We start from the raw sequence: 24,205 nt of genomic DNA on the forward strand, positions 1-24,205 counted from the left end.
AGGTACAAAAGAGGGGAAAGTAAACACTCAATATCTTACTGTCAGGCCACAAAAGCTTTACCTACCTTACCTTCTGCAAAATGAGATACACAGTGACAAAAATCAAACAGAAATACACAAAGTACTAAGGGGGAAAAAGGAACATATCCCCCAAACCCTAATGACCAGAATCTGCTGGCTATACCAGCAACAGAAACAGAATAGAAGCAAATTTCTTATTGTCTAAGAATTAAAATGTCTTTTTAAGACTAACCATAGAAATGTTCATTTGGGCCGGGTATGGTGGCTCATGCCTGTAATCCCAACATTTTGGGACGCTGAGGCGGGTGGATCACTTGAAGTCAGCAGTTCAAGACCAGCCTGGCCAACATGGTGAAACCCCATCTCTACTAAAAATACAAAAATTAGCCAGGTGTTGTGGTGGGCGTAATCCCAGCTACTTGGGAGGCTGAGGCAGGAGAATCGCTTGAACTCCGGAGGCAAAGGTTGCAGTCAGCCAAGATTGCGCCACTGTACTCCAGCCTGGGAGACAGAGCAAGACTCCCATCTCAAAAAAAAAAAAAAAAAGAGGCCGGGCACAGTGGCTTGGGCCTGTAATCCCAGCACTTTGGGAAGCCAAGGCAGGCGGATCACGAGGTCAAGAGATCAAGACCATCCTGGCCAACATGGTGAAACCCCGTCCCTACTAAAAATACAAAAATTAGCTGGGCTTGGTGGCGTGAGCCTGTAGTCCCAGCTACTCGGGAGGCTGAGGCAGGAGAATCGCTTGAACCCAGGAGGCGGAGGCTGCACTGAGCTGAGATCGCGCCACTACACTTCAGCCTGGTGACAGAGCAAGACTCCATCTCAAAAAAAAAAAAAAATGTTAATTTGAGGATTTTTAAAACATAATATATCATTCAATCCCTCATTCAATAAATATTTGATGCTTATCTATATTCAACGGCAGGCAGTGTGCTGGAGATACAGTGGTAAAGTAGCCATTCTTGCCAGCATGAGTTTTAGAGCCTATTGGTACTCTAGTATCATTGCTGAGAAATCTGAATGGGTCCCTTTACCTTCTCTACCAAGGAGAGTCATTCCTTTCAGATGTGCAACGTTGGGTGGAAAGCACATGAGGGAGGAATGAAGAAAACAACAATCTAGGCAGCTAGTAACTGAACCCCCGCAATCAATGGGATGACCAATATTGCTCCTACTTCTTACACAAGACTGCCTTTTACCTCCAAATTAAACATTCTGAATTTAGATAATCTGAAACTAATCCACACACTTACCTCGTCTGTGCACTGTCATCTTTTTCCATAAGTGTGGGATGAGGCCTGAATACTAATTCAATTTCACTAGCACCATCCATTACTGGATCAATTGCCATTGCTGCATTGTTATTATCAAGCTCTAGCCCAGAATCATCAGACGTTTTGGTCCGTTTGTTACTAGGGCCTGCTTCCTGATTGCTATGTGTGGAGGCATTACTGCAGTGTGAACTGTCACCATTATCTTCTGCTCCACTACCATTTTCAATCTGTTGTTTCTTGCCTCGCTGCAGTCTAGTCAAGGGGGAAAAAAGGATGCATAAAATTTACTTTTAGGCCTTTAAAGCAACAAATCTGAAGCATGTTTGCTACTGAACTTTAAAATTCCAAAAAATACTGGTAACTGAATTTGCTGAGCTGGATGATATTGTTTCCCACATGTTCCTGAAAGGTCTAAAAAATCTCTCTCGCTCACAGGCAAACATTTAAATAATTTAACAAATGTTTCTATTCACTTAATAATTTTACTGGCCAGGCACGGTGGTTCACATCTGTAAACCCAACACATTGAGAGGCCAAGATGGGAGGAGCTTGAGGCCAGGAATTTGAGACCAGCTTGGGCAACAAAGTGAGACCCTGTCTCTACCAACAACAAAAAATTTTAATTAGCTGGGTGTGGTGGTGCACCTAACATCTCAGCTACTCAGGAGGCTGAGACAGGAGGATGGCTTGAGCCCAGGAGTTCAAGGGCGCAGTAAACTAGGATGGCTCCACTGTACTCTGGCCTGGGCCAGAGTAAGACACTATCTCTTAAAAATAATTTTCTTTATTAAACAAAAGACTACAAGAATTAATTGACCAATCTTTATATTCTGATCATTTTCTCTCACGGGGTTACAGGTCTGAAGAAAGGCATGATTCAGATATGAAAATGTAAAAGTTCTTAGGGAAGATATTTATGCCTCTTTAAAGAAATTCTTAAGGAAACAAAAGTTAAGAAGAATAGTACTTCCTCCCTGCTGACCTTCTGCCAAGTCAGCTAAGGCGATACAAAATGACTGAGGAAAATGCAATGGTATCTAAATAACCAATGTGGATACAGAAGCTGCTCTCTAACAAGCTCAGATACTAAAGCTAATTACCGGGCAAGTCCCTTTATACATACAATCTTGTTTACTCTTCAAAACAACCTGTCAAGGCAGTTACCATTAATGTCATTTTCTAGTTGAGAAAAGCAAAGAAAAGTCAGGTACAAGATTAAATAATCTGCCTACAGTTATACAGCTAATAAGTGCCAGAGCTCGAGCTAGGATGTGAACCAGACCACATTCTTCCTACCACATTGCCCGGTCTCCCTACCTGTATAGATAAAAAAAAAAAAAGAAGGAATATATAACGAAAAAGAACTATGAAAGAATGCCTTGCACTTGTAAGAATATTGTCATTATGTTTATTGCCAGAACAAGGAAATAACAGTCCAATGGTTAGGAAAGATGCTCAAGAACTCATGCTGTAATAAAAAAAATTAAAAAAACCCTGCTTATAAAATTCATAGATCATTGCAAAACCAAGAGGGGATGACTAGTATGTTAAATAACAAACTATGATTCAAAAATATATAAGCACACACAATGGAATATTATTCAGTCCTAAAAAGGAAGGAAATCCTGCCACATACAATATGAATAGACATGCTGAGGTTATTTAAGTAATATAAACCAGGCACAAAAGTACAAATACGTACCTTGGTGGCCTATAGTCAAGTAAAAAGAGAAATAAATAACAGTAAATAACAACAACAAAAAACCCCCAAAAGTACAAATACTGCATGATTTCACTTATGTGAGGTATCTAAAGAAGTCAAATTCATAAAACAAAGTAGAATGACAGTTACCGGGAACTGGGGGGAGGGAGAAATGAGGATTTAGTGCTTAATGGATACAGGGTTTCAATTTTATGAGATGAAAAGAGTTCTGTAGATTGGCTGCACAACATTGTGAGTGTTCAGCTTTGAGGAGCCAATCGTTTAAACAAAAAAAAAAAGAATGTACTTAACACTACTGAACTCTACACTTACAAATGGTTAAGATGGAAAATTCTGTTATATGTCTTTAACCACAATTTTTTAAAAAAAGGTATGAACAGGCTAAAATAATGGGACAAAAAATTAATAGCACAACATAAAGACTAAATTATATTCTAAAATCCACAACTAAAGCAAATGAAGTTATTTTAGTTGACCATAAATTACAATGACCTAACAGGTTTATTAAGACTCAGTATATTTATTTTTATCCCACACCACTTTCCAAAAAAGGATTGATTTGACAGAGCTATATTAATGTAACTGCAGGCAGCGTTTAAAGAATATGTTCATATAAAGAACATTAATAGTCTATTATATCCTATATTTATCAAATCACATCTATAATACTACATACTGTCCTGATGGTAGCATTTTAAGAATGACACCAATCTTGAGTGTCATATGAGGAACAAAAAAGAAATGAGGAATGTGAATACTAAGCCTTTAGAGGGACATGTACGAACATATACCTACATAAAAATATTTGTAAACATAGAAGTAGAATCTGAAATGTATGTAAAAGTCAACATAATTATTTCAACATAAGACAAACCCAGACTACTGCACACAAGAGACTAATTTTAATTCAATATAAAGGAAGAACTTAAAAATTCACACATTGATAAATATTTACTGAGCAGCTACTACTTTAAGCCAAGTATGGTTCTAAATAATGGTGTTAATAAGAATCAATGATACTGACATAGTCTCTTCCCTCTTAGGGGTCATATTCTAGTGTAGCAGGTAACACATGAGAGAGTGATACGTGCTATGGGGAAAAAAATGAGGCAGGGAGGGTAAGGAATTACAGAGTCCTAGAATGGAAGATGAGAACTTAAGCAGATACCTGCTAAGAAAGTGAGGTAGTGTGCCACATGGATTATTTGGAAGAAGGTTCCTGATATACAGTAGTGTAAGTACAAAGGCTCTGAGGCAGAAGCATGTTTGGTGAGTCTGAAGAACAGTAAGGAAGCTGTAATAAAGTTGCCAACAAAAGAAAGGAGTGCCTATCATACAGCCCCACCACTAGAAATGTGCAAGCAAAACCAAAAGAATATTTGCAAAGAGAGACTTGCTTTTAGTAAAAGCCTAAACTGAACAACCATTAAAGTCCTTCCAACGCTTAGGAATGTAAAATTCTTTTAAAAATAAATACATTTAACATTTAGTACATTATACTTTGGTAAATAGAGTGGTAGGTCAGTTTAATACTGTTAGAATGGAGCACATCTTTTAACCTTTAAGCCAGTGGTTTTTGATCTTGACTACATTCCAGAATCATCTATGGAAACGTAAAAGCAGAAATGCCTGGACGCTGATTACTGGGACCGGGATGATGCCTAAAGCCTTGAGATTTAGAAGTTTTCTGAGTGAGTCTGATGTTCAGCCAAGGCGAAAACCACTAGACTGAGATGGGACTTTACTATTATCTCCTTCTATGGAAAATAATGATTCTCCTTGAGGCCTGAATAAATCAGACGATAATGTCAGAGAGGAAAAGAAGATGAGGGTAAGGAAAATGCCCACCTTATATAGGGTCTTAAAAACCATCATTAAAGTCTTTTAGTTTTTAGCCTGAATGTGAATAGAAGCTATTAGAGGGCTCTGAGCAAAGGAAAACCGTGATCTTCTTTCAATTTAACAGTATCTCTGGCTGCTGTGCTGAGAATAGACTATGTGGGAGTAAGCATGGGAAGTAGAAAAACCAGTTGGGAACTTACTTGAATACATCAAATGAAAGATTGTTCTGGCCTGAATGAATCTGGATATACTATGGAGAAAGCAAAAAGTATTTATTTATTTACAGACTGAAATACAGGATGTGTGAAAGAGATTTAAAAGCGACTCCAAGGCCAGGCATGGTGGATCACACCTGTAATCTCAGCACTTTGGGAGGCCGAGGCAGGCAGATCACGAGGTCAGGAGTTGAGACCAGCCTCGCCAATATGGTGAAACCCCGTCTCTACTAAAAAATACAAAAATTAGCTGGGCATGGTGGCGTGCACCCATACTCCCAGCTACTCAAGAGGCTAAAGCAGGAGAATCGCTGGAACCCAGGAGGCAGAGGTTGCAGTGAGCCAAGATGGTGCCACTGCACTCTGGCCTGGGCGACAGAGCAAGACTCCATCTCAAAAAATAAAAAAAATTTTTTAAAAACTGACTCCAAAGTTTTTGGCTTAAGCAAGTAGAATGATGGAATTGCCATCAACCAAAATGAGTAAGAATGAAGAGAAGTAGGGAGTAAGTTCAGTATTCATCATGTTAAGTTTGAGATGCGTATTAGATAACCATACGGAGAAGTGTCTAAAATTCAGGTAAGTCCGGGCTGGATATATAAATTCAGGAGTCATCAGCATATAGATGGTAAATAAAACTATGAAACTGAGTAAGATAATTTGGAGACAGATTTTGTATTGAAAAGAGAAACAAACACTGGTCTCTGGGACACACCATATTTAACAGTTGGGGAAATTGAAATAAAAAGTACAAAAGAAACAAGTAAAGGAGCAGTTAATGACATACAAAGGGAACCAACAGACTATGGCCTCCTGAAAGCCAGGTGAAGAAAATTATTCAAAGAGAAGGGAGAAATTAATTGTGTCAAATGCTGATAAGTAAGGTGAGGTCTGAGAATCAGCCATTAGATGGCACAATGAAGAGATCACTAATAACATTGATAAGAGCAATATGATGGGGTGGTGAGGATGAATGTCTGATTGGAGGGGGTTCATAAAAGAATAGGAAAAGAATTGGAGATACAACTCTTTCAAGGAATTTTGCTATAAAAAGAGAGGAGAAATAGAATAAGTTGAGAAAAAAGTAGGTAAAAGAGAGATTCTAGTATTTTAAATGAAATACCCTATTATGCCTGGAGGCATGTATTATACCTGCACAAAAGGTAATCATGCAGTACTACTATTTGTTACTGTATTTTACCTTTTTCAAAAAGTAAATTTAATTGTTAATAAAGTATTCAGAAAAATAGCTACCCTCTCTGACCCTCTTTCCCATATACCTGTTCATGGCCTGTATCTTCAGTCCTTCCTCAATGCTGTGACTGAGTGCTTGCTGATTATTGTGCTTGTTGATCCTGGCTAATACTCTCTCTTGATGAGCTTCATACTCATCACGACTTGGATAAATTTTGCTGATGAGTGCATCAAAGTTTGGGTCTGGCCTTAGTGATCTTTTGGAAACTAGTTTTTTCCGACAGGTAGGACATTCTTTGTTGCTAAATAAAAGGAGGGGAAAGCAAATGTAAACAATGCTAGTATCTTTGGGCTAAAAACAAAAATATCCAGCTTCTGGAGAGTTATTCACCTTTATTCCAAAACCTTTAATAAGTCACAGAAATGTAAACCCCTGAATTTCCTTGAAAACCTGACTAGTGGGTAAGCAAGATTTTGGAAACCTCAAACCCTCTATACCACTCATCAAATGAAAAAATTTGAGTATTTCCCAAGATAATATATAACCATCTTAGAAATAAAAATCTTTTTTTCTAATTTAAATTTCCCCTTTCCGATATCCATGCTTTGCAAGGAAAAAATACCCAGTAATATATATATATGTTAATTTATATGTAATAAATTATTTTATTGAAATAATACTTTCATATGGATATTATTTTATATACTTAAGTGGAAAAATCGTGGTTTTATGCATTGTAATTTCCTCAAAACAAATACTCATCCTATGAAGTGTCTAAAAATCAGCGATTTCAATACAAAGATTTTCCTACAATTAAAACTTAGGCTTTAGAAAGACTTCTAGTTTTCAATCAAACACTTACAGAAAATGTATTTCTCCGCTAGGCATGGTGGCTCATGCCTGTAATCTCAGCACTTTGGGAGGCCGAGGCGGGTGGATCACGAGGTCAGGAGTTCGAGACCAGCCTGACCAACACAGTGAAAGCCCCTCTCTCGCAAAAATACAAAAATTAGCCAGGCGTGGTGACACATGCCTGTAATCCCAGCTACTCAGGAGGCTTAGGCAGGAGAATCGCTTGAACCCGGGAGGTGGAGGTTGCAGTGAGCCGAGATCGTGCCACTGCACTCCAGCCTGGGCGACAGAGTGAGATTCCATCTCAGGAAAGGAAAGGAAAGGGGAAAGGGGAAAGAAGAAAAAGGAGAAAAGAAAGGAAAGGAAATGTATTTCTCGGCCAGGTGCAGTGACTCACGTCTGTAATCCCAGCACTTTGGGAGACTGAGGCCGGTGGATTACCTGAGGTCAGAAGTTCAATATGCTGAAACCTGGCCAACAAGTTGAAACCCCGTCTCTACTAAAAATACAAAAAAAAAAAAAAAAAAAACTAGCTGGCCATGGTGGCAATGCCTGTAATCCCAGCTACTCTGGAGGCTGAGGCAGGAGAATCGCTTGAACCCAGGAGGCAGAGGTTGCAGTGAACCAAGATCATGCCATTGCACTCCAGCCTGAGCAAGAAGAGCGAAACTCTCTCAAAAAAAAAAAAAAAAAAAAAAAAAGAAAATGTATTTCTCAAACCCTGGGAAGCACTTTCATGGTACAATTAAGTACCTAGTATAACAACTCTTTTCAACATACCCACTTCTAAGGGCTGTGATGATGCAGTCTGCACAAAAACGATGTAAACACTCCTTTGTAGTCATGGTGTTCTTCAACATATCCAAACAAATTGGGCACATTAATTCACTGTGTAGACTTCGAGGTGAAACCACAATTTCTAAGCCATCTGTTATTGCCTCCTGTAAAAGAGTCACTTTAAAATTAAAAGCTACTTAATTTTTTATTATGGACAAGCTCAAACATATAAAAGTACTGGAAATGGTAAAAACAAACATATATGTACCCATCACCCAGCCACTGCCATTGTCAACTCACAGCTAATTTTGTTTTGACTATAATTGCCTACAGCTCCCCTCAGCCTCACCACCACTATATTACAAAAATGCTCTTACTTTAATGCTAAAGATAACATATTAATGTATTTAAAAGCTTACTAGTGGGAAATTAGCCTGGTATAATAAAAAAAAATTGAATTTGGAATCATATACCTTAGGTTAGATCTAGTTCTAGTCAAATTAACTAGCTGAGTCTAAATAATTATTTAACATTGTCTTCTTACCCGCAAAATGAGAAAGTTAGGGCTAAATTAACCCTCAGAAAACGTCCACCCTCAAAAGTTACACCATTTTCACAATAAATTATGTTTCATGCTGCCCATTAAAACAAGATTCCAATGAAAGTATTCTCTAGTTTATAAACAGCTTAATAGAATTTCATTTTAAAATACTTTTGAACCCCGAAAATTCTTTTCCACAGAGCAATTTTATACAAAGTAGTCAGCTTCTCATGCTAACCCAGGAGCTGATTTAAACCAGAATATATCCAAAGTATAAAATGTATTGCTATATCTAACTGTCATGCCTAAAAATGTTTCTCTCCAAAATGCATCTGGAGTTCCAATGTAAAATTTCAGGACATATCTCCCCTGCTGCAGAGTGATTAGTGAATCCTACTTGGTTCACTACCCTCTCCACAAGCTGGCAGTGAGAACATAGATTACTCAGCTCTAATGCCACCAATATCAACTCCTATGGATTGAGGAGAGTTCTAGTACGGCAAGAATTGTAAAGCAAGATGCAGGCATAAATAAGTGGCTTTCAATACGCTCCTGTGCTTCCTGTTTCCACTGGCAGTCCATCATACTTGTGCTTTCTTTATATGGTCAAAGATGGATTATTCCACAAAGAAAAATATAGAAACTATAGCTATTGTTCATAAAGGGCTCAAGTATTAATAAAATATGCTTGTTAGGTTTCAGCTTCTCTATATAAATATGAATATATATAAATATGAAATAAAAAATTTTCATTTTCCCCTTAGTTTAACACTTAGACAAACTTGATTTACGAAACTATCACTCAGAGTATATTGATGACCCAGAGAGTAATCAAGTCTGTTCTCCTCTGCCTCTTTAGAACATGCCTAACAAAATCCCAACCCTGGATAAATTCAACCATCTATGTTCTCCTCCAGGGCTGTACCGGTGCAGATGTGTAGCACTGTAGGGGAAAAGAAAAAGGGAAAACCACCTTGGTGTAACCAAAAATTTCACCAGCCTCGGCCGGGCACGATGGCTCACACCTGTAATTCCAGCACTTCGGGAGGCCGAGGTGGGTGGATCACAAGGTCAGAAGTTCGAGACCAGCCTGACCAACATGGTGAAACCCCATCTCTACTAAAAATACAAAAATTAGCCGGGCATGGTGGCACACACCTGTAAACCCAGCTACTTGGGAGGCTGAGGCAGGAGAATCATTTGAATCTGGGAGGTAGAGGTTGCAGTGAGCCGAGATCACGCCACTGCACACCAGCCTAGGTGACAGAGCGAGACTGTCTCAAAAAAAAAAAAAAAAAAAAAGCCTCCCGAGTAGCTGGGATTACAGGTGTGCACCACCAGGCCTGGCTAATTTTTTGTATTTTTAGTAGACAGGGTTTCACCATGTTGGCCAGGCTGGCCGCAAACTCCTGACCTCAGGTGATCCACTGCCCTCGGCCTTCCAAAGTGCTGAGATTACAGGTCTGAGCCACCACGCCCAGCCTCTATCTCCATCTTATAAACACAATTGAAAACTCAATTTCACATTGGTCTCCAGTTTTTGCTCCATTTCTCTGCTCCCCTGCATAGCTGAATCTCTCTGAAGAACTGCCTATTCATCTTTTGTCACTTCTACCCTCCCCTTACTGGGCCATATATATATAATTATCATATCCTTGATTCATTACGTGAACCAATGATGAGAATGCACCATGATTCCAATCAACCCTCAACCTTGTACAATCTACTCAGGTGAACTTGCTCTTGTCAAGGTCACCAAGTATATACAGTCGACCCTTGGTATCCATGGGGGATTGGCTCCAGGAACTTCCACAGATATCAAAATCCTTGGATGCTCAAGTCCCTTATAAAAAATGGCATGATGTTTGCATATAACTTAGGCATATTCTCCCACGTACTTTAAATCAGGGGTCCCAAACCTCAGGCCATGGACAAGTATTGGCCTGTTAGGAACCAGACCACACAGCAGGAGGTGAGCAGCAGGCAAGTAAGCATTACTGCCTAAGCTCTGCCTCCTGTCAGATCAGTGGTGGCATTAGACTCTCGTAAGAGTCCGAACCCTATTGAGAACTGCACACGCAAGGGATCTAGACTGCATGCTCCTTATTAGAATCTAATGCCTGATGATCTGAGGTGGTGCAGTTTCATCCTGAAACCATCCCCCACCCACCCACCCACCTCCGAACCATGGAAACACTATCATCCGTGAAACTGGTCCCTGGGAACTGCTGCTTTAAATCATCTCTAAATTACTTTAATACTTAATACAATGCCCATTCAGCACCTCATTTGCATAGATTCAACGTAGTACTTATTAGCACATGGATGAAACTGGTCTCTGGGGACTGCTGCTTTAAATCATCTCTAAATTACTTTAATACTTAATACAATGCCCATACAGCACCTCACTTGCATGGATTCAACATAGTACTTATTAGCACATGGAAAATTCAAATTTTGGTTTTTGGAACTTTGTGAAAATTTTTTTTCCTAAATTTTTTCAATTGTGGTTGCTTGAATCCACAGATGCAGAACCCCATGTATGTGGAGGGCCAACTGTATTGTTAAGTCTAATTTACACTTGTCTAACCTTCATCTTATTAAGCCTGTCGCTAGTGTTAAACACTTTAACTACATCCTCCTTGAAATACTTCCTTTAGCTTTTTTTTTTTTTTGAGATGGAGTTTCGCTCTTGTCGCCCAGGCTGGAGTGCAATGGCGCAATCTCGGCTCACTGTAACCACCACCTCCCAGGTTCAAGTGATTCTCCTGCCTCAGCCTCCCAAGTAGCTGCAACTACAGGCGCGTGCCACCATGCCTGGCTAATTTTGTATTTTCAGTAGAGACGGGGTTTCTCCATGTTGGTAAGGCTTCCTTTAGCTTTTAAATCCCCCCTCTCTCTCAATCTCCTGTTTTTCCTTCCTTTTCTCTGGATGTTCCTCTCGGTCTCCTTCACTGGCTCCTTGTCCATTACTTAATTTCTAAATGTTGAAACAGCTCTGGATGAAGTTATAAGTCCTCTGCTCATCTCTCTGGAAGAGTTTAACCATTCTTATTGCTTAAAATGTGCTGTCAATCCCTAAAATTTTGTATTTAGTTCAGACTAATATAAAAATCATCTATAGTTGGCATCTCTGCCTGCCTGTTGTATAGGAATCTCAAAATTAATCCAGTGTTAAGCATGTTTATTGCCTTCAAACCTGCTCCTCCCCTAGTCTTTGCCATCATCTCAAAACAGTCTTCCTTGGTGCCTTATCAGTACTTATTACAGCAAGGAGGACTTGCCCAACTTTCTACAACTTCTCACATGTGAATTTTATAGATATGTACTTTTTCAATGTCTGTAAAGTCCATGGTTGGTGCTACATCTGTTTTATTCACCACTGTTCACCCAGTACCTACCATAAAAGTTTGTATAGAGTATTCAGATTATTTGTTCAATCAATGAATAAAGTGTTAGCCAACATACAGAATTCAGGAATGCTTGAATATAAATTATTACTGTATGTTCTATTTAAGTTTTCATGTTCTAAAAATGTATCCCAGTTTACATGTCTCATATGCCCCTTATCAGTCATCTTAGTCATTACCTGAGGTGTTCGTTGTAACTCATATAAACTGAGTTCCCATGTTTTGCTTAATGGTTGAGTTCCGTTTGTCTGCACAGCCTGAGACATTGCTGGAAATAAAGAAGAGAGAAAAACGATTTTAGTATTCGGAAGGGAAGTGCTATGGTCTGAATGTATGTGTCCCACCAAAATTCCTACGTTGAAATCTAATCTCAACGCAGTAATATTAAGAGGTGGGGACTTTGGGAGGTGATCAGGTTATGAGGGCTCCACCCTCATGAATGAAATTAGTACCTTTATAAAAGAGGCTTGATGGAAACTTTTGGCCCTTCCAGCATGTTCTGACACACAGAAGCAGCTATAAGGAATAGGCCCTCACCAGACACTGCATCTGCTGGTGCCATGATCTTGGAATTCCCAGTCTCCAGAACTGTAATACATTTCTATTGCTTATAAATTACCCAGCCTGAGGTATTTTTTTATAGCAGGCTAAATGGATTAAGATACGAAGTAAATCTCAAAACTGATTTTTAGGAATTGTTCATCTTGAGAATAATAAAAACAAATTATTCACTGGTTCTCAAAAATTAAAAAGAAAAACTCAAAAATCTTTACACTTATAAATATGAACTACTTGACAGTAAAAGCCTACTACTGACTTCCAAATGCCCAAGAGCTGGCATACAGGAAGTACTTCACATATCAAAAGTGCTTAATTACTACTGAATGTATAGAAGATTGTCTTAACCCAAAACAATAAATATTTTTATGAAATTCATGGTCATGGAACTTAGAACTAAATCAGGAAAACTTCAGATTCTTCAGCAGAGCTATCTAGTCCAACGTTGTCCAAGTTAAAAAATCGACTTTATAGCACTTTAAACCACTAGTCATTCTGCCTCTCTTTTCACAGCTTCATGAAAAATTTCCACAGTCATGAAAAATTCCCGACCTCATGTTCAGAAAGCTCTTCCTAATGTTGAGACCCAAACTGCTACCTATTCATCCTATAGCTGCCCTCTGAAGACAACTAATAATAATAATAATAATTAGTCTATAATTTTTCTACATGACAGCCTTTCAAATATTTGGAAAGTGGTATCATATCCCACCTGATTCTCCTTTACTTTTGGCTAAATATCCTAGTTCCTCCTATTGTTCCCCATTTGACACCATTTCAAAGTCTCCTCACTACACTGATTAATTCTGCCTCCTTTCCCGATATAAATGAACTGAACAACATAAGACCAACTTCTCTGCTTGTCTTTGAGTAGGGGGACATCTAGTATAAATATAGGAAAGAGGGTTGTAGATAAAAAAAACTCACTCCTGTGGGGCACAGAAAAATGAAGTGACCCCAGTCATCCCAATATTTAGTAAATATTTATCACTAGTCAAGCAGAACTGCCCCAGGGTCCTTGTCTAGAAGGAAATGCATGCAAATAGCTAAACAACAATCGATAAGACAAAGTCTAAGCAGGAGTACAGACAAAAATATATGGAATTATAGAGGTGGATTGGGGAATTTGAAGAGTTAAGGAGGCTTTGGTAGAGATGAAATAAACCTTAAAAAGAAAGAGATTATCAATCCAACAGAGCTTAAAGGAAAAAAATATATTAATACAGATTACTACAGTGGAATGGAAGTACAAAAGAAACCGGGTTCTAAGCAAATTACAGCACCATGTATGCGCATGCTTGTGATTGGAAGATACTAAAAGTTTTAAACAGGGCCAGGTGCGGTGGCTCATCCCTGTAATCCCAGCACTTTGGAAGGCCAAGGCAGGCAGATCACCTGAGGTCAGGAGTTCGAGACCAGCCTGGCCAACATGGTGAAATACAAAAATTAGCTGGGTGTGGTGGTGTACATCTGTAATCCCAGCTATGCGGGAGGCTGAGGTAGGAGAATCGCTTGAACCCGGGAGGCAGAGGTTGCAGTGAGCTGAGATCGCACCCTTGCACTCCAGCCTGGGCGACAGAGTGACACTTAGTCTCAAAAAAAAAAGTTTTAAACAGGAGAGTAACATGATCAAATCGTTCACAAAAACTCAAGTAGTATAGAAGGTAGAAGACTAGAAAGCAACTAACAATAAAATCAGTGAGAGAAAGTTGTTAAAAACCTGTATATTAACTATGTGAACTAAAGCAATTAAACGTGGACAGAGAGACAGAATTAGACAGAGCACTAAGTGATATACAAGACACTGGTATAAGAAAGAAGGGTCAGGCCGGGCGCGGTGGCTCACACTTGTAATCTCAGCACTTTGGGAGGCCGAGGCGGGCGGATCACGAGGTCAGGAGATCGAGACCACGGTGAAACCCCATCTCTACTAAAAATACAAAAAATTAGCTGGGCACGGTGGCGGGTGCCTGTAGTCCCAGCTATTGGGGAGGCTGAGGCAGGAGAATAGCGTGAACCTGGGAGGCGGAGCTTACAGTGAGCTAAGATCGCGCCACTGCACTCCAGCCTGGGTGACAGAGTGAGACTCTGTCTCAAAAAAAAAAAAAAAAAAAAAAAAGAAAAAGAAAGAAGGGTCAAATATGGCTCTGAGAAAGCAACCATTTTTTATTGAAAGAGAACACAGAAAGAAAAGTATGCGTTGGAAGAGCAGTACAGTTGCTACACACACTGAGTTCCAGCTACTCAGGGACCACTAAGGTAGAGTGGTCCAGCAGATGATGGGGGCAAAAAAAATTCCCACACCTCCCTGGAGACACAACATGTCCCTCATTCCTGTACTCTGGAGCTAACAGTTAACAGACTGGTAATCACAGAGTTTGATTATTCAGTCATAGGCCCTAGCCACCATTTTATAAGCATTATTAGACACCTGCTATGGCAACCCTCTCTTGTGAATCAAAGTGAAAGCTGCAAGCTTCTCCTGGTAGAATTCCTGCTATATGCATTCTTATTATAATCCTAAATTACTGCGCTTAGTAGGCTAGATGGCACAATTTCTCCAAGGATGCTTTCTAGTTACCTCAGCTATTATGAAGAATATGGGGCACATCAAAGATAATACAGCTAAGAGAAGCTCTAGAAAGGAAAGGAAAAAAATTACCAAATATGCAATGGCCTTTTGTGACCAGCATGCCAAGGTCTCAAAATAAAACTGACTTGAAATCAGCATCCCTAGAAGATTCTCTTGCAAAAGTAAGAAGGGGGAAACGAAACCCCTCAAACTATCTGAAACGTCTCCTCCTTATGCATCTAACATTATCATGCTTTAGCATCACCATCAGCACATATTCCTTTTGTTCTTCTCTATTCCCTCCCCCAAAATCCTAAATGAACTATCCTTTCCTAAGGTCTTCTCCCCTAAAACAACCAATGACCTAATACTCATTTAAAATTGCTACAATGCTGATTCGAGTGGTAAGCCAACAGAAACTGAATTAAGGCATGGTTTAAGGCTGAGCTAACAGTTAAAGCCAACAGATAGCTAGAAGAAGACTTAAAGACTGGGTGGCTATGGTGGCTCACAGGACTGCCTGAGGCCAAGGAGTTCAAGACCATTCTGGGCAACATAGCAAGAAGCCATCTCCACAAAAAAAAAAAATTAAAAATTAGGTGGGTGTGTTGGTGTGTGCCTGTAGTTCTAGGTACTTGGGAGGCTAAGGCTGGAAGATTGCTTGAGCCCAGGAGTTTAAGGTTTCAGTGAGGTACGACTGTGCCACTGCACTCCAGCCTGGGCAACAGAGTGAGACCCCACCCCTAATTTTTTTTAAGGAAAACACTTAAAAAAAAAAAAAAAAAAAAAAAAAGGTAGGCCAGGCATAGTGGCTCACACCTGTAATCCCAGTCCTTTGGGAGGCCGAGACAGGTAGATCACTTGAGTCCCAGAGTTTGAGACCAGCCTGGGCAACACAGCAAAATCCTCTCTCTACAAAAAATACAAAATGTTAGCCAGGAGTGGTGGCACCCACCTGGAGTCCCAGCTACTCAGGAGGCTGAGGTTGTAGTGAGCTGAGGTCACACCACTGCACTCCAGCCTGGGCAACAGACTGAGCTCGTGTCTCCAAAAAACAAAAATACGCCTAATAATAGTGACTACAGTAAGAAAAATAGGGTTGGCCTGTAGTCCCAGCTACTCAAAAGTCTGAGGCAAGAGGACTGCTTGAGCCCAGGAGTTCAAGGCTGCAGGAGAGACCCTGAGTGGGAAGGGAGCGGGAAGGAGAGAGAAAGTGAAGAGTAGAGGGGAGAAACATGAGAAACTGCCATCAAGACTTTATACTGTGGAACAGACCCAAAGTTAATATAATAAAAACCCAGCCTGTCTTCTTGTTCATAGACTAAAACATAAAATACAGGACTTATAAAATAAAATTAAAATGGAAAATTGCAAATTTGGACAATCTCCAACATGTAGCTAAAAACATACAAAGAACCTGAGAAAACTGACAAAATACAAACTAAAACAAACATACAATCCTTCAAATAAATCTAGCTATCAAAATAATTTTTAAAAAATCAAAAGATATTTTATCCTCTAAGAATTAAAGACCTACTCGTAAGATATTAGTAGATAAAGCAAGCAGAAAAATAAGAGGCTTTGTTCCATATTGGCAAACAAAGAAGCAGGGGAAAAAAACAATGGCCAGAGCCTATCCAATGATGCTGCTTTGAAGATGACTCTAGTTGTTGAATTTGAGGTGAACCATGTATAAATATAGATGGCCAGCTTCTTTGTAGATATTAGGTTAGTGCAAATTAATTGTGGTTTTTGCATTGTTGGAATTCACCATTTGATACTGGAATACATTCTTCAATGTGGTTAAGTTATGCATCATTTTAATGGGCATTTCTCACTTTATGTTTTTTTGCTAACGACTTATTACTTGCTGTTTATTTTATGTTTATTTTAGACTATGGAAATGTTGTTAGACAAAAAACAAATTTGAGTGATTTTCTTATTCAAGTTCGAAATGGTTCGTAAAGCAGTGGAGACTACTCGCAACATCGACAATGCATTCCACCCAGGAACTGCTAACGAATGTAAAGGGCAGTGGTGGTCCAAGAAAGAAGTTCTGCAGGCTGGGTGCGGTGGCTCATGCCTGTAACCCCAGCACTTTGGGAGGCCAAGGAAGGTGGATTACCTGAGGTCAGGAGTTCAAGACCAACCTGGCCAACATGGCAAAACCCTGTCTCTACTGAAAAAAAATTAAAAAATTAGCCAGGTATGGTGGCATGTGCCTGTAATCCCAGCTACTGGGGGAGCTGAGGCAGGAGGATCACTTGAACCTGGGAGGCGGAGGTTGCAGAGAGCCGAGATCGTGCCACTGCACTCCAGCCTGGGTAACAGAGCAAGACTCTGTCTTCAAAAAAAAAAAAAAAAAAAAAGTTCTGCAAAGGAGACAAGAACCCTGAAGACGCGGAGCATAGTGACCAGCCATCGGAAGTTGACAACGACCAACTGAGGACAATCATACAAGCTGATCCTCTTACAACTACACTAGAAGTTACCAAAGAACTCAATGTCTACCATTCTATGGTTGTAGCATTTTAAGCAAACTGGAAAGGTGAAAAAGCTCGATAAGTGGGTGTCTCATGAGCTGAGTAAAAATAAAAAATATCGCCATTTTTAAGTGTTGTCTTCTCTTATTCTATGCAACAACAATGAACCATTGGATTGCAACTTGCCACGAAAGTGGATTTTATTTGGTAACTAGTGATGACCCGCTCGGTGGTTGGACTGAAGCACTTCCAAAGCTCCAAAGTACTTCCCAACGGCAAACATGCACCAAAAAAAAGTCATGGTCACTGTGTGGTGGTATGCTGCAGCTACAGCTTTCTGATCCACTACAGCTTTCTGAATCCCAGCAAAACCATTACGTCTGAGAAATATGCTCAGCAAATCGAGATGCACCGAAAACTGCAATGCCCGCAGCTGGCATTGATCAACAAAAAGGGCCCAATTCTTATCCACAACAATGCTCAAATGCACGTCACACAACCAACGCTTCAAAAGTTGAAGGAGGCCGGGCACGGTGGCTCACACCTGTAATCCCAGCACTTCGGGAGGCTGAGGCGGGTGATCACCTGAGGTCAGGAGTTCAAGACCATCCTGGCCAACATGGTGAACCGCCCCCCACCGCATCTCTACTAAAAATACAAAAATTAGTCAGGCATGGTGGCACACGCCTGTAATCCCAGCTACTCAGGAGGCTGAGGCAGGATAATCACTTGAACCCAGGAGGCAGAGGTTGCAGTGAGCCAAGATTGCACCACTGCACTCCAGCCTGGGCAACCAGAGCGAAACTCCACCCCAAAAAAAAAAAAAATTGATGGAATTAGGCTACAGTTTTGCCTCATACACCATAGTCACTGGACCTCTCGCCAACCAACTACCACTTCTTCAAGCATCTTGACAACTTTTTGCAGGGAAGACACTTCCACAACTAGCAGGATGCAGAAAATACTTTCCAAGAGTTCATCGAATCCTAAAGCATGGATTTTTACACTACAGGAATAAACAAACTTATTTCTCATTGGCAAAAATGTGTTGATTGTAATGGTTCCTATTTTGATTAATAAAGATGTGTTTGAGCCTAGTTTTGATTATTTAAAATTCACAGTCCAAAACCGCAATTACTTTTGTACCAAACTAACACATGCACCATTATTTCTAACATATATCCTAGATAGATCTTTCAGAGAACCAAAACTACTCAGGAGGAATTTCTAAAAATCCATTGGAGGGATTTCTAAGAATTCCAAATGCTAACCCATGTCCCAACCTGTAACTGTGACCCTAGGACTAATTATAAGCAGAACACTCCTTCTGCCTACTAAACGCTACCCTGGAAAATTAATAGGAACTATCAAATAAAATATTCTGCTGAAGTATTATATTTCTAGAGATACTAGTTATCTTGCACATAACCAAATTATATCTGATTTGGATATCTGTATTCCTGTGGCAAATAAGACTTAGAGTGACTGACAAGTTAGCTGCACTTCCAGAATTTCCTGGTACCATTTGGAAAAACTACAATCTTCATGACTTTGCAGAATTTTCTAGTATTCCTTATCTTTCTATTAAGTCTGCATTACAATAATATGTTCTCTGGTATCTACAGTCTTAAATACTACCACATGGATGCTACCTTACCAGATAGTACAGCAGGCGATCCTGAGACCAAAAATAGGGGCAAAGTCTTGCAGACTGCCAAAATCATTATCTCAATTCTTATGAACATGTCACTGAACAGATATACTCTTGAGAATGTGTCTCTTTGCTTTAGATCAATATACATCTTCATTTAAATTTAATCTAAATTCACCGTGCCCCAAAATCGATTTAGTCTTTTCTCTTCTGTTTAGTGAGAAGCTACATTTCTGCCTGTGGTTCCCCCTTGCCCAAGCCAAGAATGTGAAATACATTTAGCTTCTGTTTTTCAGATCTCAATGAAAAGTGATTTCAATGAACAATATCTGAGAGTCACCTATGTATAGACACTAACATACACACAGAGTAGACAAAGAGGAAAAGAACAAGAATGGATGGCCAAGATACAGTCTGAAAAGCTGAAGAGTAGAGTGGAAGCCAGCAAAAGATACGAAGTGAAGTGCCACACAAAATGATCTTAAGGATTTTTTCCAGTGACAAGAATGTGCTCCCTAGATCCCAACAGCCTAAAGATCCTTGTCAACACAACAGAACAAGATCTAGGTCTACTGGGGGCCTATCAAAAGACAAAATTATAACAAGTTTAAAGACACAATTGGCTTTTTTTTTTTTTTTTTTTTTTGAGACTGTCTCGCTCTTGTTGCCCAGGCTAGAGTGCAGTGGCGCAATCTCAGCTCACTGCAACCTCCAACTCCCGGGTTCAAGCAATTCTCCTGCCTCAGCCTCCTGAGTAGCTGGGACTACAAGGCGCCTGACACCACACCTGGCTAATTTTTGTACTTTTAGTAGAGACGGGGTTTGCCATGTTGGCCAGGCTGGTCTCAAACTCCTGACCTCAGATGATCCGCCCACCTCAGCCTCCCAAAGTGCTGGGATTACAGGCGTGAGCCACTACGCGCAGCCCACAATTGGCTTTTATTTGGGCTCCTGGAATTGGACAACATCTCATTTTATAAAATAAAATGACTGTTCCAATGAGAGGAGAGGAGGTTGGCTTTAAAAGCAGAAAAAGGCTGAAGAAAGCAGAAACAGAACAAAAAGCAGACTGGTTGTTTCAAAGATGCTTTCCTTTAAAAGGTTAAAACAGGGAGGACTTCCTTATTACGAAGACTCAGGCTGACTATAATCTCCTATTTTCTAGAAAACTGGCCTATTTCCAAGTATGATTATGTGGCACTTAGCATAAGTGACTCCATTCTGGTTTGTTCTGGTCTGGTGGGGTCCAGTGCAAGAGGCTAGTCTAGAACAATAGCCTCCCAAAAATGTTGTTTCCCAGGCCCAATTCCCAGTTACAGCACATTAATTATATTTCTGAAAAAAAGATATATCCGAAACACCAGAAATGCTTCTATACAAAGTAGGTGCTCAAATTTGTGGAGAGAATGTATAAATGAAAAGTAAGCATTAGTCTGAATGAGATAACTTTAGCTGCATAGGCAGAAACAAAATAAATCCGAAAAAAAAAAAAAAGAAAAGATCTAGTCATAGTAGACCGTGAAAGCTGGCAGCTTCAATAATCAAAGGGAAAATATCAATAAGATATTCAGAATGATCTTTTAGGGACTGCAACCTTCACCTCCCGGGTTCAAGCGATTCTCCTGCCTCAGCCTCTCAAGTAGCTGGGATTACAGGTGCACACTACCATGGCCGGCAAATTTTTGTATTTTAGTAGAGACGAGGTTTCACCATGTTGGCTAGGCTGGTCTCAAACTCCTGACCTCAGGTGATCCACCTGCCTTGGCCTCCCGAAGTGCTGGGATTACAGGCGTGAGCCACCACGCCTGGCGACTTTTTTTATTTTTAGTAGAGATGGGGTTTCACCATGTTGGCCAGGCTGGTCTCGAACTCCCAACCTCAGGTGATCCGCCCACCTCAGCCTCCCAAAGTGCTGGGATTTGTAAAATCCCAGCTGGAGTGAGTGGAGGAGTGAGCCACTGTGCCAGGCCACCTTCATATTCATATGAAAGATCACTAAGTACATCACTCAGAAAGAATTACTGCTTACTAATGCTGATATTTTATGACTTAAACTAGGGATCTTCAATCAAGGGGGAGAAGAGGAGCCATGTAAGACAGGGAAACCAAGGAATAACTTTCAAAATAGACATAGTAGAGAAAGAAAGAAAGCAGGTCAGTGCGGCTAGTAAATAAAGGGGAACATTCACAAGAAGAGTTTACAGAGCTAAAGAGAAGCCAAGATGGTAATCTTCATAAGAATCAAGTAAGACTAATTTGGGGGCAAAAGACATGTTAGAATGGGTTGAAGAGGAAATCAAACTTGAAACGACATGATTGACTGATTTATGACGGAGTCTCACTCTGTCGCCCAGGCTGGAATGCAGTGACAAGATTTCGGCTCACTGCAACCTCTGCCTCCCAGGTTCAAGGGATTCTCCAGCCTCAGCCTCCCAAGCAGCTGGGACCACAGGCACGTGCCACTACATCTGGCTAATTTCTGTATTTTTAGTAGAGACAGGGTTTCACCTATGTTGGCCGGGCTAGTCTCGAACCTCAGACCTCAGGTGATCTGCCAGCCTTGGCCTCCCAAAATGCTGGGATTACAGGTGTGAGCCACCACGCCCGGCCCCTTACTTGTCCTTTATAAATGAATAAAATGAAAATACTACCTTATCACAATGTATGGTATATGTAGTGAGAGAAATGTCCCTTAGAAATATTTATAACCTGTAATTTTAAAATAATAAAACAATAATGACTGAAAAAAAAAAACAATGAATCAGGCATAAGAAATTAGAAAATGAACCTAAACAAAGTAAAAGGGGAAAATAATCACTATAAAAGTTGAAATCAAACGACAACAGCCCAAAAAAAAAAACAACACAAAACAAAACAGATTTGCTCATGAAAGTACAATTTAGTTGTCAGGTACAGCCAATAATATAGCTAAATTTCTAGCCAAAAAAAAAAAAAAAGTTAATTCCTAACAATTAAAAAACCACACATATGTACAGATATGAGATTTAAAAAATTAAGTTAGAGAACGTTATCTTCAACTCTGTACCAATAAATAAACTATTTCTAATAAAAGTCTTAATAAGTCAGAAATAAATAGAAACATTCTTAACCTCATGAAAATCTACCAGAAGTCCCAAAACAATCAATGTTAAAACTTTTGACACATTCCTGTTAAAAAAGTCAGGAGCAAAACGAGACTACCCAACACTCTGCTGAAAGCCCTACCTCATGCTATGATAGGAAAAAAAATAGAGAGGGAGGGAGAGAAGTAGGAGGGAGGGGGGAGGAGGATGGGGAGAGGAACATGGGAAAAGGAAGTGATCAAAGTATCAGTGCAAATAATGATAGCTAACTATAAAATCCAACAAAATCAAATGCAAAGCTATTAGAACTAATAAAAAGCAGTAACATGGTGGAATGAAGATAAAAAAACGCCAAAAAGGCTACAGCTTTCCTATAAACTAGGAATTACCATTCAGAAATAAATTTTTTAAAAGATCCCATTCACGGTAGCAACAAAAGTTTATAAAATCCTTAAAATAATTTCACAAAATATTGAAAAGACAAAACTCTACAACTTAACTGAAGTACATTAAAGAGGATCTGAACTGGATTAATGCACATATATGTATATAAATCCAATGCAATGCAATCCCAATCAAAATACCAGCAGACAAAATGATTCTAAGTTTTACCTGGAGGATGCAAAAAAATGCCCAGAGTATTTTTAAAGAAAAACAGGAGAGAGTTTACCTTAAAACAAACATTAAAGCTTAATAGAAAGCAACACTATGATCTCAAGAAAAAGAAAAACAGATCAATATAACAAAACAAATGGCTCAAAAACAGATATGTGAATTTAGGGTATTTTAAAATCAGAGGGATGACCAAAAAAAAAATTTAAACCCTTTTCAAATAAATCAGATACCTAAACAAATAAATGAATTTTAAAATTCTGGAAGGATTAACATAAAAAAAACCCATAAAATAAGGCCGGGCGCAGTGGCTCACCCCTGTAATCCCAGCACTTTGGGAGGCCGAGGCAGGTGGATCACAAGGTCAGGAGATCGAGACCATCCTGGCTAACACGGTGAAATCCCGTCTCTACTAAAAATACAAAAAATTAGCCAAGCACGGTGGCACGCACCTGTAGTCCCAGCTACTTGGGAGTCTGAGGCAGGAGAATCACTTGAAGCCAGGAGACAGAGGTTGCAGTGAGCCAGGATCGCACCACTGCACTCCAGCTTGGGCGACAGAATGAGACTCTGTCTCAAAAAAAAAAAAAAAAAAAACCCATAAAAGATCTAGAAGAAAAGAAGGGCAGCCTAAAAGCAAGATACAATACCCAGAAGACTGAAAGGTTCATATTTCACCTCACAAAATTTTAAATCCTGCATACAAAATCAACTAGAGACACCATGAGCAAATTTAAAAGATAAGCAATAGCTAGGAAGAAAATATGTGCAACATATGTAAATTAACAAAGGCCAATAACGATAATATATACTGAGTACTACATCAAATCAATTTAAAAGACAACTCAATATAAGCAAAATGAGTAATTAACTGAATACATAACCAATAAAATTAAATTGTGCTAAACTTCACTAATAATCAGTAAATTGCAAATCAAAACAATGCATTCTACATAGGCTCTATTTTTTGTCAGTGATACTGACAAAGATTAAGATGACTAATATTTAGTTGATATGGTTTAAGATTTGTGGCCTCGCCCAAATCTCATGCGGAATTATGATCCCCAGTGTTGGAGAAGGGGCCTGGTGGGAGGTGACTGGATCATGGGAGTGGATTTCCCCCTTGCTGTTCTTGTGATAATGAGTTCTCGCAAGAGCTGATTGTTTAAAACTGTCTAGTATCTCCCTCTGCTCTCTCTTCCTCCTGCTCCAGACACGTAGGACCTGCCTGCTCACCCTTCACCTTCCACCACGAATGTAAAAGTTTCCTGAGGCCTCCCCAGCCATGCTTCCTGTACAGCCTTGCAGAACCTTGAGCCAATTAAACCTCTTTTCTCTATAAATTATCCGGTCTCAGGGAGTTACACAGCAATGCAAGAACACTAGTGTTTAA

General features: G+C 39.7%; 1 protein-coding gene across 4 annotated transcripts in view; it reads right to left on the bottom strand.

Moving 5' to 3' along the window:
* Positions 1-24,205, bottom strand: part of RNF2 (ring finger protein 2) — a 58,139-nt gene that overhangs the window by 2,573 nt on the left and 31,361 nt on the right. For 2 of the 4 annotated variants that reach the window (XM_054447226.2, XM_054447216.2), the window contains exons 2-5: positions 12,033-12,121; positions 7,906-8,066; positions 6,359-6,574; positions 1,278-1,550 (exon numbers count right to left, since the gene is read on the bottom strand). In XM_054447226.2, the coding sequence (XP_054303201.1) occupies positions 1,278-1,550; positions 6,359-6,574; positions 7,906-8,066; positions 12,033-12,119 (737 nt within the window). In that variant the 5' untranslated portion in view covers positions 12,120-12,121. Of the gene's footprint in view, positions 1-1,277; positions 1,551-6,358; positions 6,575-7,905; positions 8,081-12,032; positions 12,122-23,264; positions 23,378-24,205 lie in introns of those variants that run through there. The other 2 variants (XM_063648105.1, XM_054447235.2) reach the window with 2 other exon arrangements.

The sequence above is a fragment of the Pongo pygmaeus genome, chromosome 1 (genome assembly GCF_028885625.2).
Source record: "Pongo pygmaeus isolate AG05252 chromosome 1, NHGRI_mPonPyg2-v2.0_pri, whole genome shotgun sequence".
Classification (NCBI taxonomy): Eukaryota; Metazoa; Chordata; class Mammalia; order Primates; family Hominidae; genus Pongo; species Pongo pygmaeus.